The following is a 15,447-nucleotide window of genomic DNA, read 5'->3' as shown; positions in this document are numbered from 1 at the left end:
GTTTACACAGAGCTGTACTATCTGTATGCAATGATACACTGCACATCCTGAGAAATATAGAGACATAAGAAATATAGAAACATTATATAAGGCTATACTGGATAACATTCCTTGGTAGAAATACTTCCTACTCCAACACAAGGTCTCTAACAGCAGGGAATAACAAAAAGTTACCCTTAAATGGAAATGATCTGGTAGCAAATTTATATTAAAACATACAAAATTTTAAAAAACAAAGTAAAATGCAGGACTTTCATGAAGACAAAAAAGACAAATCATATTGTGAAAAACTCACTGTGAAAAAATGTATTTAGAAGAACCTGTTCTGAAAGTTAAGAAAGAGAACTAAGTGACTTTTTACAATGAAAATAATTAAAAACTCTTCAATGATGGAGGGGTGACAGAAAATCCACAACAGAAGTCCATTTAATACTGGATTAATTTCACTAGGAAAAATTAGATGAATCTGCTTGGTCCAAAAGAACTACACTTATCCTAGCCATTTTTTTTTGCAGTCCAAAGCCCTACTGCAAATATTATTATTGACATACTTCCATTCTAAAATAGTGCTGTATCTGCACATTAAATATGACCGAAGTTTATTGGAGAAAGGTCACCATGCACAAATTCATCCTCCCCACCCACAACAATGTGTCCGTTCTCAAATTATCAGAGGCTGTGTTAGAACACTTCACTGCCAGGATTTATTTTAGAGGTACATAAAGAAAACACGAGTATAAAAACATTTCCAGTGATTATAACATCCCATTAAAGGTGCCTTATGAAAGATAATTTCATCAGAAATTGCTTCATAACAAGTCATGGAATAGTCTGAAAAGCTACCGTAGGTAACAGTAGTAAACAAAAGTGCTACTGTGTGCAGAATACTTAAGAAAGAAGTACACAGTTCTGTGCTGCATCCTACTGACACACAAGCAGATTGAATCAGAGCTGCCGTGGGCATTTTCAGTTAAGTGCTGTAGTTCAAAGGATTAGTTTAAGAATTGCAGCTTCTACGTCCAGTGATTGAGAGGTTTATCAGCTCTCCCACAGTGTTAACTATCTTGAGTTTCTTGCCTCTGAAAAGCGGCTCTTTGGCTCCCCCTCTGAGCTGCTGAGGAACAGCAGGTCCACCCGGGTAAGAAACTGGATCTTGGTCCACAAGTCGCCAGCTGTGGTCTGGAATTCAAAGACCACTCTTCTTTGACTTTTCCATAGAGTCTCCTTGCATGGAGTATGGTAATACAGTTACAGAAGTAAAAGCACAAAAAGAGTACAACTCAAGAGCAGCCAGCTCCCTGTAATTTAGTAAGGATTGGTCTCATGCCCTAACTGCCACGAAAAGTCATGTATCTGAAAGATTCAGTGCAAAATAAATTATTGCAAGACTGGTACAAATGTGAGAAGTGTTTCTAATGTTGTTCCAAAGTGTAACAAACAGGAATGTACAAACTGTAAATCTCAAGGCAGTTTTAATCTGTGTAATGAACACAGTATCCTCTGACCCCACCCTCACTGTTTACAACTGGAAACAGTTCCAAACACCAAGCATTGACCTATGTTTAGTTTCCTCAGTATACAAAGATGCCTGGATCCCACATTTATATAGTGAATAATACAAGCAAGTACCTGAAAAAAAAAAAAAAGCCATATCAAGGTAGTCACTTTCTATGTCAAAATAATCCTAGAAAAACTAAGGCTTTGAGAAAAAGAGAAAAAAAGAATCCATTCAGTTCTAATGCAATATTCCAGCATAAAAACACCAACATCTTTTCATCTTTTGCTTTGCTCTTCCCACCTGAACCAAATTTTCTCTTTTCCACCATAGCCAACATTACAATGATTAGTAACTAACTTTACTTACCATACACAGCAGGTAGCTCAAAGCTGTGTATCTAGAACATGGGAGACTGACAAGTGCTCTTTCTGGCAATGCAGTCTGAGATTCTGTGGAATCTTGGTGCCTCCTTCCAATCCTTTCCAATCATTTCCATTTCCTCATCAAGAAATCAAACTGTTTCTGAAGCTAGCTGCCTTTCAGATTTTAAAAAATACATACTGTTTCTTATTCCATCTCCACTGTTAAGTGCACAGGATACATTAAGGTCTAAGTACTTCTAGAAAAACAGAAATTTTCATAAGCAGTTGCTATAAATTGGAGATATTTACAATTTTGGGAGCACAGATTATGCCATAAGAAAGAATCTGCTCCACTGAATTTCCCTATCTACAATTATCATCATCTCTGTAATTAGTGGAGTAATCATGTGGCAGAATGGTATCAGGGAAGTATTTAAATTGGGCTTTAGCTTTCTAGATTCAATATGACAACAGAAAACAATTGGGGTTACTGCCATGATCACTAGTACTTCATGTATGCTTTGCTCACCTATGCTAAGGAATTGATTTCAAAAATTATGGGATCCTGGTTAATGCTGAGCCATGAAAACAAGGAATCTACTACCAAAGAAGAACTTCAAGATCTTAAAGGTCTTTTCCAACCAAAATGATTCTATGAAACAATTTGTTTTCATGTGACCTACTGCCACATGTTTCAACTAGATTACATTTGGAAGTCAAACAAGAATTTCAAAACAAGCTGATTAGCTGTATCTAATAAATAATTTTTAAAATAACTTCAACTTAAAGTCAACATTTGGAAGTTGGTTCTTAAGTATTTATAGCACAGTAAATATGGCATTGTAAATAATATATCCTTTACAAATAAAGGAGCAAGCCTAAAAATCTATTACAGATTGCATCTTAGGTTAAATCATTGGGTTAGAAATGTCTATCACCTTAAAACATACAGCATTCACTAGATGCTATTTAACACTTTTCAGCCAGTGCAAGAGAGTTACTCTCCCTGTAACAATAAAAATACCTGTTTCCACAATAAATTATGTTCTGTGAGCTTACAATGTTTCTGAGCAATCCTACCTGTCTTATTTGCACTATCCTACTCCATCTTCTAAGAGTAAAAGTTTGCAATAACTAAGACATAAAGAATCATATGACTCCTGACTTAGGACCATTAAATGCCCTTTCTGCCTTCAGAAGTCATTATGTGGTTCCAGATTGTCAGGTTTCTGCATCCAACTGTTGTCTTCCTGTGTCAGATCTTTTTCTATTACTGTTCTGTTAGGCTGAATCTAGAAGAGAAACAGTAGTTAAAAAAATAACACAATCAGAAAAACTGTGTTGCTCTATATGCACCAATACATAAGGATGTTTTATATACTTCCTAGAAACTGATATCATAAACTATGCTTCTATGCAGCAGTTATAAAATTAGAAAAAAGTATATCTAGTACAAACCACTGAACTGATATCAAAACATTAAGTACCATGAAAAAAGTGTGTGTTGTATGCACATACAACTGACAACCATCCTGCAGAGCTTGTCATAGATACTAAGCCCTGCAACGTTACTCACCAATACAGAAAGAAAAATATGAACAGTATCACTGAAATATACCAGGCAAGGGAGCAACTTTCATTACTTTATCCCCTACTTTATCCCCTAGGCTCCTAGAACCCCTCCATCCAACAATGCAGAACTTCCACTTCAACCATTCTACAACAGATTAGCAGAGCCATGATGGCATGGAAAATCATACACAAACAAAATGCTTTGGGCAAGAAATGCTTGTGTAGAAGAAGCAACGCTTGTTGGTTTCATCTGGTCTGTGCAAGTTAAGTCACCCTTTCAGAAACTAAATAAAGAAACCCGTTAAGCAAATAACCTGAATTCCAGTTGTCCTGTCTTCCCTGAATTCAAACAATTAAATATACATGAAACACTTCTGTGCAAATCTACCACAGAACAGAGCACAAGGAGTTCACTTACAATGCAAGAAATGGTGGCACTTGAATTGAATTCTCATCTTTGTAGAAACTGGGGACCTAACTGAGAGAGCCTGAAGTCCCAGAAATGATAGCTGAGAGAAACCTGGTTTATTTCATGTTGCCGTAACATCTACTCAGTGTATTTTGGCATACCAGCAAATTCTTTTAGGGGACATTTAGCCAGGACATATCCTTTTTACCTTTACTTCTGCTGTCACTTCCCCCCGGAATTAAGACAGCTTCACACACCCATGTTCAGATGCATATGAAAGCAAAAGAAATAAAAATCCCACCACCATAAATCAAAGCTTCCAAATATGTTACCTGAAAAGGCTGGCTGACACCAACTATTGACTGAAAATTATTGCTGTAATAGCAAAGCAAAAATTCTCCTCCCGTATCAGGTATTTCTGCAGCACTCATGTAAACCTGTCAACAAGAGTAAGAATAAGCAATTCTCACAGTGAAAGAAGATGGTGGACATGTTAGCAAGGGAACTTGGTTCAGCAAGAAGTGAGAAGAAACCTTGAGCTCTTGAAAGGGAAGGGGCAAGGGATTTTAAACAATAGCATGACTTGCCATTAACTTTGACTATGAAAGAGTCAGAACCTGTAAAAGGAAGGGGATACAAACAGACCTTGAATACTACTCTATGGAAAACTGCAAAAGAACTGTAATTGGCTTACTTGTTTACTGTCTTTGTTAGAAGAAATTTCATCATCTTCCACCCAAGCATAAGTAACATAGTCATTCACATGCCTGAAAGCTACCTGCAAAGATGCAAACCATCAGCCTTCTGAAGAGAACAAAAACCACATCATCTTAGAGAATGTAAAGGGTGTGATAGCTTGTACATTAGGCTGCTAAACTGTTGGCATACAGAAACTAATGGCAGCCAAGGATACATGATGATTTCAGACAGCTTTGCACAAGAATCACAATGTCCTATGACAGAAGACTATCAGCTACCTCCTCCAGTCTTATTCACCATCTCTTACTAACAGTAAAGAGCCACAATGCTGTAATATTACCTTAAAGAGTCCAATCCAGTCCCAGGCACTACTTGGGAATTCAGGCACTGCAGAATATCTGATGAGAACATCATGCTCTGAGCTCCACTCACCCTCAGGATTCAGTGTGATGAAAGGATCTGACACAAGAGGCTTCAACTAGACAAAGGAACAGAATTTAAAGTCAGTGAAGTCTGTCAGACTTTCAGTTATTCTTTTCAAGTTACTCTCTGCCACACCTGCTGTGGGACTCTTAACCTGAAAGCAGTTTGTTGCCTTCACTATTATCAGAACAAAACAGAGATTATGACTTTAAAAGTCCAGAAAACCAGCTTCTGTAAGGCAAGACTCAGTAAAACAAACTTTTTCTGGGACAGCACCTCAAGCCCAAAAGTTCCCGAAACAGGCTTGTGATCGCTGATGCCGTAGTTCATGTGACTCCTATAGTTATTCAATGTAACAGAAATTGTCTGTTCTTCTTCAGAGAATTCGCCTTCCTTTGATGCATGCTGGCAGAGATTTTTTACTCTCCAAAGAATTCTATCAGTCCATGCTGGCTTTCTTTTCTTTTCACTGAAAAAGTGTAAGATGAAGGAAAGTGAAGTGAGGAAAAAAAACATTGCCAAAAGCTAAGAATACTGTGCAAAATCTACTCAAAGTTAAAATACGGTCAGATACATATTAATAAAAGGGAATCACATCCAAGCTTCATTTTACTGCTCTATTCAATACACTTTAAAGGTATTCTTTAAAGGTTTCCTAATGTGAACTCAACTCCATTTACCATAGGTATTTCATAAGTTTCTGAGAGGAGTAAAATGAAGAGGAGAAGGGCATTTTGATGTGTTAGCTTCACACGGGAAATGATACTTTCTCCTGAAGCATTCCATAAAACCATGCAAGGACACTGAGATAATACAGCAACTTCCTCAAGCTTCAAATGCAGTTATTCTGAGAAAAGGGGCATAAAGGAAGATGTAGGAAGAGTCTGAACGATGTCTGAAATTCAAAACATTTAAGGACAAGTTTCTTTTAACAACAAATAGTGGACAAACTTAGTCAGCTTACAATAAAAACACATGGAACACTACTGCTTTATACAAAGTTCCTCTAACTTGAACTAGCTTGCATTTCAAGTCTCTAAAGTATTGCTGTCTCATTACAAAAGGCCTTAAAAATTCCATAATCAGGAAAGTTCCACCTGCAATGAGCAACTGTGCTATACATTCAACTGGAATCACAATTCAGTTTCCTTTTATACCATATCAATAACAACAGATGACAAGATCCTTTTCTGGTTCCCTCTGTAGTGAGAGGAAGATTTAACAGCAACTCTCTGTGTAGGTGTACAAATGGGCATGGAGGAAAGATCATACCCCGTGGAAGAGGAATTAGAATGAACTAGATAGAATTCTAAATGTTAATGAGCAGGATGTGTAAGGAAAACTGTCAGTTTAAAAACTCTGAGTATCAAAACTATCATGAACTGAAAATGTCATTTGGTTGGCTATTCAACATGCTTTTGTTTTACCCCTTCCCATGTACAAGTCACCTTTAATAAGGTGAAATTAAATTAATAAGGGGCCATAATCAACTTACTCCAGTAATTATATAAACTGACAGGAATCATTATGAGCTGCCACATGTCTGCTCTGCTGTGCAAGAAAACACCAAAAGAACAGCTTACGTTAAAAGACTCAAATTTTACAAAAAATGGCATATTAGATGGGAAAGAAAACCTCAAAATACATACTGAAAAAGTATCAAAAGGTAACAAATGCTGTGTGCTTCAAATAAAGCATGTTTTCCATGGGTGCTTGCCTTGAGGTCCACTGATCAGCTCCACAGGATGTGTAAGCACCCCTTCTGTTCTTTAAATGAGCCAACACAGACTATTAGGCTATGAATCACTCTTAGAATGTTTAGGTTTGAATTATTATAAGTACTTTTTTCTTAACTGGACTTACTGGCAGTCCCATATTTCTTCACACTCAAGAGGGAGCAAAATCTCTTTAGATCCAAATGAATAAACTTCCAATCCTAAGTGCAACAGCAGAGTAGATAACACTACAGCTTTCAGACAGGTTCAGAAAATCCCTGAAAATCAGCTGTCATCTGATTTTCAAATATTTCATAAAAATCAAACCTAAAGTTCAGGAATTAGCATTGTTTTGATTCTGAAATATTTACAAAGCTAAGAAATCCACAAAGTTTTCTTCTTACTTAAACCAAAACAGGGACTTCCGCTCCCTGGAAGTAAAGAAAAGATCAGTACAAAACCCCTGTTTGAACAGGAACTTATCCTTCTTTTGAAACATACAACTTCAGCGACAGAGAAAAACTTTGGAAACTTAAGCTACTTCATTTTTAACTTAAAATATTTTACATAGATATTTACATTTATTTTCAAATACCAGCAGTATTGAAATAAAATGCTCAAATAGAGAAGGAAATTTAAAAATTGCAATTGTTCTTTTCCTTTTTCTCCTTTCTGATGATCAATGAGCACCTTTAGTATACAAAAACAAAAAGGAAGTGGCATAAACAAGTATTGGTTTATTCTGTTAAACTAGCCTTCCCCCCCCCAAAAAAAGACAGGTTGTTTCACTACTTCCCTCAGGGAATCAGCAGGCTTCTTGAGCCAGAAATATTCCCTTACTCAGATGTGACCAAGATTGAGCCCAACAGAATAGCTCAGTAGCCACAGCTAAGCAGTACATTCAGAAAATTCAAGTTTGTTTACTATAGTGATATTTCATCAAGCCCCACATTCACTCTAATATTCTGTATCTAAATTAATCTCATTATGCTTTTACCTTGTGTCATATACTTCTGAATACAGGTCAAACTTGTAGGTGGGTTTAAACTGTAGAGGACCCTCTATGAATTCCTGAAGAAATGCCTCCTTCTTTTTTGCCATATTTAACTGCAGGAATAAAAAGTAACTTCTAAAGATTATGTTTTAAAGTCAGAGCTTAGAGGGCAACTGGGAAAGGAGACTGGAAGAAGAATTGGAATTCCAAGAAGAATTCAACACATCAGTTAGTATAACATATTGGAAAGGTAAATTCAGAAGTGTCTCTTTGTTAGTGCCAAAACTCTTTGCACAATTTTGTTTGTTTAGCAGTTCTACTCAATACAAACTCCAGGAGAAGCTTCTCTTAGAAATACTTCTTGGGAGAAGAAGAAAGGAGGAGAAATTAAGGTGAGGAACAATTCACAAGCCATTAAGTTCAAAGAAAGCTTCAGTCAAACACAAGCATTGCAAATGAGCAAGAAATTAAACAAAAAGCAGAACAGTTTGCAATTAACTGGGGCTTATGGCCAAGAAGAGAGAGAGGGAACTGCTAGATTTCTTCCACCTCATGACATCTCTGAATTTGTGTTCTTTGTCAGAGATTAGTTACTCAAGAAGCAATGATCAACTATCCTGTTGAGTCTGGATATATTAAAAACAAAACCTCCAAAGAGATTAAACAACATACCTGGTCCTTTTCCCATAGCAGATTGTAATGCTCTTTATTTATTGATTCTCTGACAAAATGTATGCCATAGTCTGCTATCCTGAAGTTCAGGTCTCCAAACCAGAAAAGAACACTTCAAAAAAAAGAAAAGCAAAAAACTAAATAAGATCTATAGGAATCCATTAACACGAGGACAGAATTCAATAGAACCTAAACTATTACACTAATTAGGTGCTCTAATCACTTACATTACTTAATCTGAACACTCTAAACACAAACATTAAGTAGTTAAAAATAATCTTACACAGGGATAACCTGCTGCTAAACAAAAAATCTAAAGGAATTGAAATAGTTGTGGCATTTCTTTGAGTATTAAAATTAAAAAATACAGAACTGTTTTTTCAACCCTTTTCTAAATTATTTTATTACCGTCTTTAGACTCAGGCACATGAAACAGTGGGACATACAAATAACTCCTGCAGAATTACAGAAGCTCTGTTATTGGGGCTCAAGTTTTGCTCTGATTTTTGGGGAATTTTTTTGAGGCAGAAATCGTTAATCAAGGCTGTAACACATGAGAAGCCTCCAAAACTGAAACTCTGTGGTGCAGTTTACTCTGTAACAGATAAAACCAATACAGACAGAGCAGGGTCTGAACAACTCACTCATGGTCCAAAGTACTTGGAATATTCTCTCCTTCAAACTGCATTTCCAAAATCTTCTCAAAGTCATCCAGTCGCTGCTCTGTGTTCTCCATGTGAGCTGGTAAGTGGCAGTTCATGAAACAAATTGTATAACCATAGAGGGACATTCGAACAGTGACTCCTCCTTTGTTCCCCTGGTATGAAGATTACAACATGCTCTGAAACCACAGTCAACATCTGAAAAGGTAACTATTGACACCTTCTGTACATTTTCAAGTCTTGCTAGTTAGATGTAAATTAATACTATTTCTTCCTATGTAACATGCACATCAGCTAATAAATTGGTAAAATTACAGTCTGTGCTGCATAAAAGGTTCAAAAAATTGGGTGTCACTGCTTGACAGTTTATTTATTAAATTTTAAGTAAGCCATATAGCCTCTTTCCCACTAGGAAACTAGCTGGGATCTACCACCATCCCTGTAAGTCTCAGACACCTCCTTACCCAGTATCCATAGAGGCCCGTGCGTGTGTAGTGGGTGTGAACATCCCGTATGAAAGGCAGGTGGACGTGCTTCACAAAGATCAGAAGCAGCAATCCCTGCATGCGAATGGAGGAGAGCTGGAAGAGATACAAAAGAGGGAATGGTAATTTCCAGGGAAGTGGTCAGAACTCCTTGTTCTCCTTTATAGAAGCTTTTATGGGAAGAACTCCATGGCAGAAGAGATGCAATTCCCTTGCCAACCCTGGCAGTAAACTCAGGTGCAGTTCAATGCTGTAAAAAATACATTCTTAGAGTAGACTTATGAACAGTTGTGATGAATCTCTCAAGTAATTAATAATTAAGGAACAGAGAGAAGCAGCAGCCAAGCAAGAAGGAGGTGAAAGAGAGCAGGGGTCCTGGTCTGCCTGAGCTTGATAGCAGGGAATGGGAGGGAACAGACCCCTCTGTGCTCTGCCCCTCTCAGAGTCTGACTCAAACTATGACAATGCTGCACACCTAGAAGTCCTCCAACTTTTTTCAAGTAAGTTTTTCAAACTAAAATCTTCAGCAGACAGGTAATCACTAACTGCCATAAAAATGCCTAAAAAGCACAGTAGATACTCCAAGACATTTGCAAAAACAGTGAGCTGCAAACACATGGAACTCCTGCTTTCAGTGACTATAAAACTGATTTTCTGAGCACTTCCAAAATAGGTACTTAAGGAACTGTTTCAGCTTGAAGATACTGGTGGCTTTTTTTTGTTCCTGTGTGTGTGTGTGTCTGGAAATAACCGAACAAAGATGTTCTTCAGTAAAAGTTTGTAAGCTTAACAATGCTTCTGGCATGAGAAACAAAATTCACTATTTCTTTAAATGATAATGATTCAATTTAAAACACAGACTTTGAAGTAGATTTAGTTCACTTTTATGGTAGATGACCTTAGAAAGACTACATTAGAATAAAATCTAATATTAAGAATAACACTGACTTCCAGAGAAGTATACAAACTCAGCCCAAAATTTAAAACAGAATTCCTCCTTTCTCTGCCTCTCTGTTACATTACGACAGTAAAATGACTTCAGTATAAAGGTTAATGTTTTCATTGTTCTTGAACCAAACAAAATACTGAGCAGTGAACTGGTATCAGTTACTAGTAGATGTACAAATATTTGTACATCTGATCTGTATAACCAATGTTCTTCTTTTCATGAGATACTAAAATCTTTCAGTTGCTTTATTATTTGCTACATTTCATTCTGCTGTGAATGAAGTCACAGAGCTCAGCAAAGAATGGCTGGCTGTTCCTTTCTAACAACAGCCTCTCCCTAGCCAACTCCTCCTCAGATAAGTCCTAGCATAAGCTCTCCTCACCGCCTGTTTTGATTTTGACCTGGCCTGACAGTCCCCTCTTATTAGAACTAATCAAGTCCTGCTGAAAACCATTAGGTGGCAGCATCCATTCATTAGAGTGGCCAAAGTGCCACATTTATAAATTAGAATTCAAAATCAACCATGCATACTGCTAGGAATTCTTTTTAACTGGCCATACACAGGGCCTGAATGTCAGCTTGCAGCCAGAGTTTGCATGTTTATCAGCAATGACTCACATTAGACTGAACGACAATTATTTCCTTTTTATAATTCCCTACGAGTCTTTTGTGTTGTGCTTTTTTAAAAATTACAATTAAAAGAATGCCAAAGCTACCACGTCTGACTAGCATGCAGATAATACAATCATCTCAGCAAAATCACCCTGAAACAATGCTTGATTTAAAAAATACATTCAAAATACAGCATTCAAAAGGCTTTTAATATCTCTTTATTAGAGAAAATGAAGATATCTTATGTTTATTGTTAGCATTACTAAAATAGCTAGTATTTTACCTGATCTAATGCCCCAGATATTCTCAAAAATCATGTCATTTAAACTACCATACAATGTTCTAGATCTCCAATCTAAACCAAAGTCCTCGGAAAAATACTTATACCCAGTAAAATTCTGTTTGACATATATGCAATTTATTTTCAACTGTAAACAAGTTGGAAAAGAAGAATAAGCCTTGCCAATCTAAGAAAACGCTCTGTCATTGTTTGGGATATTTATAGTGAAAGCAGATACTTAAGCAGACATTAAAAACATCACAATACAGTTCCCCAATATTGCACACAGCAAAAATATTTTCTATAAACAAAAGATACTGTGGCCACAAGAAACATGTTGTCACATGTCAGAAATGTGATGAAGAATCATTTCTAATGTATGTGTACCTATAGAAGTGAAAAAACACCATCAACTAAGCTTGTATGGCAAGTTTGAGGGTGAAAAAAACCTGAAAGGAGCTGGGGAAGACATTGTCCTACACTGATGTGACACCTTAAAAGAGGTAAACAATTACCTTGATATAGCCCAAGGGAGACAATACAGTCATGAAAAAAATACTCCATGGATCATCAAATGCCAAGTCAGACAGAAAATTTGTGATTCTTGAGTTCACCTCCTGTAAGCTGAATACATCAAGATTACTCACACTTTATCTCTTAGTTTTGACAGAATTCACATAACCCTTTCAGAACACAGATGACAACATCCTAACTGATCTCTACCAGCATAAGTCAAATTTCTTGCTGCTCTTCAGTTTCTCACTCACAAGCAATTTAACCCTCCCACAGATCTAGCACAGTTAACACCGAGAAAAACAAAGTTAAAGCAGTTTATATGCATCTGAAGAGAGCTTAAGACAATGCTAGACTCATGATATGTTATGACAAGTAACTTTCCCATTAGGTCTTTAAAATTTCAAGCAGGTTTAGAAACTATAATGGCAAAATGTGCCTAATAAGCTAGTACCAATTTCTTTAAAATGTACTGAATTTTTTATAATAATAACTTGATATATGCCTTTATATGCCAATAAAACAGCACCCAACAATTTTTTCTGTGTTGAGAAAAAAAAGGCACTCTGTATTTTGTCACAAAACAAGAAGCAGAAAGAAGATTCTCTTGCTATAAATCAGCTCTAAGTCACTAACTAGTCTTCACTTTCTCTTAGCTATTTTAACCATCTTCTAGGCAGCAACTGCACAGTTCTCCCAAAACAGACAATAAATTGTTGATGCTTAGCAGTGTTGCAATAAATTTACAGAGCAAGTTCTTTATTATATACTTACCCAATAACATACATATCCATAGCTGGGCCCTCTGAATTGAGCTGAAGCAAGCTAGTGACATCAGGAGGTGGAGAGGCTGTGCCCACATTCCAGGTAACTAGGTGTAGTCTACAAACAAAGAAAAATCACAAAAAACCAATGCTAAAATTGATACTTGAACAAGTAAACAATCTAAGAGCATCTAAATACCCCAAAGAACTTCTGTCTACAGAAAACAAAGACTTTCTGTCACTTTTTCCTCAATCAGAAACTTCTTAACAAGAATTACAGAAAAAAACCAAAACACAAACCCACAAATACAAAACCAGTCAACTAGAGAGAACAAAACCTGAGTTCTTGCCACTTATCCTTCAGCTTTTTCCCCCAGATGAGGAAAGCTTCATCTAGAGTGCGAGACACTTCTTCATGAATTTCATCATCTGAGCTGATGTCCTCTACACAAGCCATGAGCTGGGCTACTCTCTGGCGGAGCTGCAAGCGGCCGCTGGATGCTGTGCTGCTGATACTGGCAGACCGGCTGCGCAAGCTGTGCAGACTTTCCAAATCGTTGAGAGAGAGGGCTGCTGGATCTTGACATGCACCTTCACCACTGAGGGATGCCATTTGCTCAAAAGGAAAGAGTAACTAGACACTGAAGGACCAGCTTGTTAAAATCCTAAGTATAAAAATGGCGAAGGATCTCCCAGAGCAGGTTTCACTCCTGTGGAATTCAGCATTGCTTCGAATGCAAAAGGGCAAACGTAGACACAGCAACACTGAAAAAAACTCCTAGCATTACCCCCACGCTCAAGGGGTTGTTACAAAAGCTGCAATCCCATCCTTCCTCACACGGTGAATTGTTTCTTCATAATAGATTTAATGTGGTTAATTGCATAAGCTCAAGATTGAAAAGAATTTATTGTTGATTTGAATCAATCCTGTGCCTTCTTCTGTAGGCTAGTGGAAGTGTAAGCTCCAGCTCTTGAACATACAAACACACTTCTGGCCAAAACCAAGCAAAGCACTGTCAGACACATTCATGTGTCATAGGATTTGTCCTTATAAAATGGTAATTTCAATACCAGAGCACCTAATAACAGATTCACTTTGCCATCAGTCTTGTTACACATCAGACAGTCTTAAAAACAATAAGCCCTTAATGGTCCATCCATCTTAGGGTCCTTACAGGGACCTATAAACAGGAATAGTTAAATTGTCAATCCCATTATTAGGGACGTATTTTTATCTCCCTAGATGAAGGTGACACACAATGTATGTGGAAGAGCTGGAAAGTGACCTTGCACAGCAGACCAACTCAATAATTTCTCTCACCAAGTTTCTCTTTGTGAGATTACAATGAAGTCAGACAGAAGTGATTCTAGAACAAATACCTAGGGGGGGAAAAAAAAGTATGTATGCTGCATATCTAATTCTTCCAGAGCCATATCACTTGAGAACTAATTTTGGAAGTTACTAATTACTAAATAACTACTTTCATAATGCAATTAACTGATTAAGCAAAACTGAAATAATATTGAAGTCATCAGTTGTAACTGAAAAAAAATTAAGTCTTCAGAGTGTTCAGTATCCACACTACTCATAAGAACACAGGGAAAGACTGCAGTGCTAGAATTTACACCAAAATAACAAAATACTTGTAAAAATTTAAAGATCGTCCTTAATAACTGGGTTTCACTGTAGGTTATAACTAGGTCTACAGGAAACACTTAGGAGTGAGGAACACACATGCACCTGCACCGCAAATAACCCACAACATTACGCAATCCCAAATGTCTACTGAGACTCCCGACTACTCCACAGGGCCATACAAGTACAGAAGGGACACAAGAGTGATCCCAATTTTCATCTGATGCCAGAATGTCAGCCTTCAAAAGGAGGAGGATACCTCTCAAACCATTCTTGAAGCTTTCAGTACCACTATATTACAGAATCAAGCTTTCTGCAAACACATTCCTAAATACGACCACAATAACGAAGGCACTATTTACTGTCACCACTTCCTGACATGATTTGATAGCAGATAAATTTTTAGGGTCACAGTCTTATTAATATATCTCTAAGCAAATGTTAGTGTTCGCTATTCTTCTGTTTGTTTTTTAATTTTCCTGCTATAGACAGCTACTCTACTCCCCTTTAAGTAGACTTCTCTGGTGGCCCAATCCCACAGAGCGAGACACCACAACTCTCCACAGATAACAGAACACAAACACACAATGTCAAAACAGTGTAAAAGCAGAAGCCAGGGATCTATGCAAATTCCTCCACGCAAAAAGTGACAAATTTGAGACACTAGGTACGTTAATAGCAAGAGCAGTGCACCTTGTCCTCATTAAACCTAAGTAGGTCTCTGGGAAGTCCAAACAATAGTCAATAAACCTCCCTGAAGAACCTCCAGTACCGACGCTTTCAAATCAGAAAATCAGCTTTTCTTACCGATTTCATGTAACTACGAAACATCGCCAATTAGCATAACTCCCTGTTAATAAGAAGAAACACAAGTTTCCCTAATTCTCAGCTAATTACGCAACGACTTAGCTACTTTTCTCACACACTCGGAAAAGCCGCCCTCAGCCCCGCGCCTCACACAGAGCCGCTCCCCCCCTCCTCCCCTCTCACCTCAGCTCCCTCACGGCTCCGCCCTGAGCCTGGCCCGCAGCTTCCATCTCCCTGCGGCCGAACACACCAGGTTTCCAGGCAGGAAGAGCTGGGTTCCAGTCAGGAAGACGAGGGGTAGAGCCGAGGCCCCAACCTCGTCCGGTCCGGCCCGGCCCGCAGCCGCCTCACTCCCCTCAGCCGCCGCCCGCCCGTTCCCGCCTGCGCTGCTGCCC

The 15,447-nt window shown here is 37.8% G+C and overlaps 1 protein-coding gene across 2 annotated transcripts; it reads right to left on the bottom strand.

The window, feature by feature from the left end:
* Positions 1–690: 690 nt before the first annotated feature.
* On the bottom strand, positions 691–15,443 carry INPP5K (inositol polyphosphate-5-phosphatase K). Of its 2 annotated transcripts, XM_030462534.1 has the most exons (13): positions 15,236–15,411; positions 12,620–12,727; positions 11,848–11,956; positions 9,471–9,587; positions 8,989–9,161; positions 8,345–8,456; positions 7,676–7,785; positions 7,083–7,109; positions 5,240–5,432; positions 4,881–5,018; positions 4,536–4,619; positions 4,174–4,278; positions 691–3,152 (listed from the first exon to the last, which is right to left on the bottom strand). In XM_030462534.1, the coding sequence occupies exons 1-13, from the start codon at positions 15,280–15,282 to the stop codon at positions 3,054–3,056; spliced, it is 1,422 nt and encodes a 473-aa protein (XP_030318394.1). In that variant the 5' UTR covers positions 15,283–15,411; the 3' UTR covers positions 691–3,053. The 2 variants fall into 2 exon arrangements, with proteins under 2 accessions (XP_030318394.1, XP_008488891.2); XM_008490669.2 differs by lacking the exon at positions 7,083–7,109 and having other exon boundaries at positions 15,236–15,443.
* Between the last annotated feature and the right edge of the window lie 4 nt (positions 15,444–15,447).

The sequence above is a fragment of the Calypte anna genome, chromosome 19 (assembly GCF_003957555.1).
Source record: "Calypte anna isolate BGI_N300 chromosome 19, bCalAnn1_v1.p, whole genome shotgun sequence".
NCBI lineage: Eukaryota > Metazoa > Chordata > Aves > Apodiformes > Trochilidae > Calypte > Calypte anna.
Note: the sequence above shows the minus strand (reverse complement) of the source record. Positions and strands in the feature narration are given on the sequence as shown.

Bases quoted from the DNA above. Each gene is read 5' to 3' on its own strand.
- INPP5K (XM_030462534.1), bottom strand. From the start codon at position 15,282: ATGGAAGCTGCGGGCCAGGCTCAGGGCGGAGCCGTGAGGGAGCTGAG. The intron at 5,433-7,082 runs GTAAGAAGAAAA...ACACTTTTTCAG, and splicing joins AAGTCCCTGTTTTGGTTTAA to TGAAAAGAAAAGAAAGCCAG. The intron at 4,620-4,880 runs GTAATATTACAG...GCATCTTTGCAG, and splicing joins ACTGGATTGGACTCTTTAAG to GTAGCTTTCAGGCATGTGAA.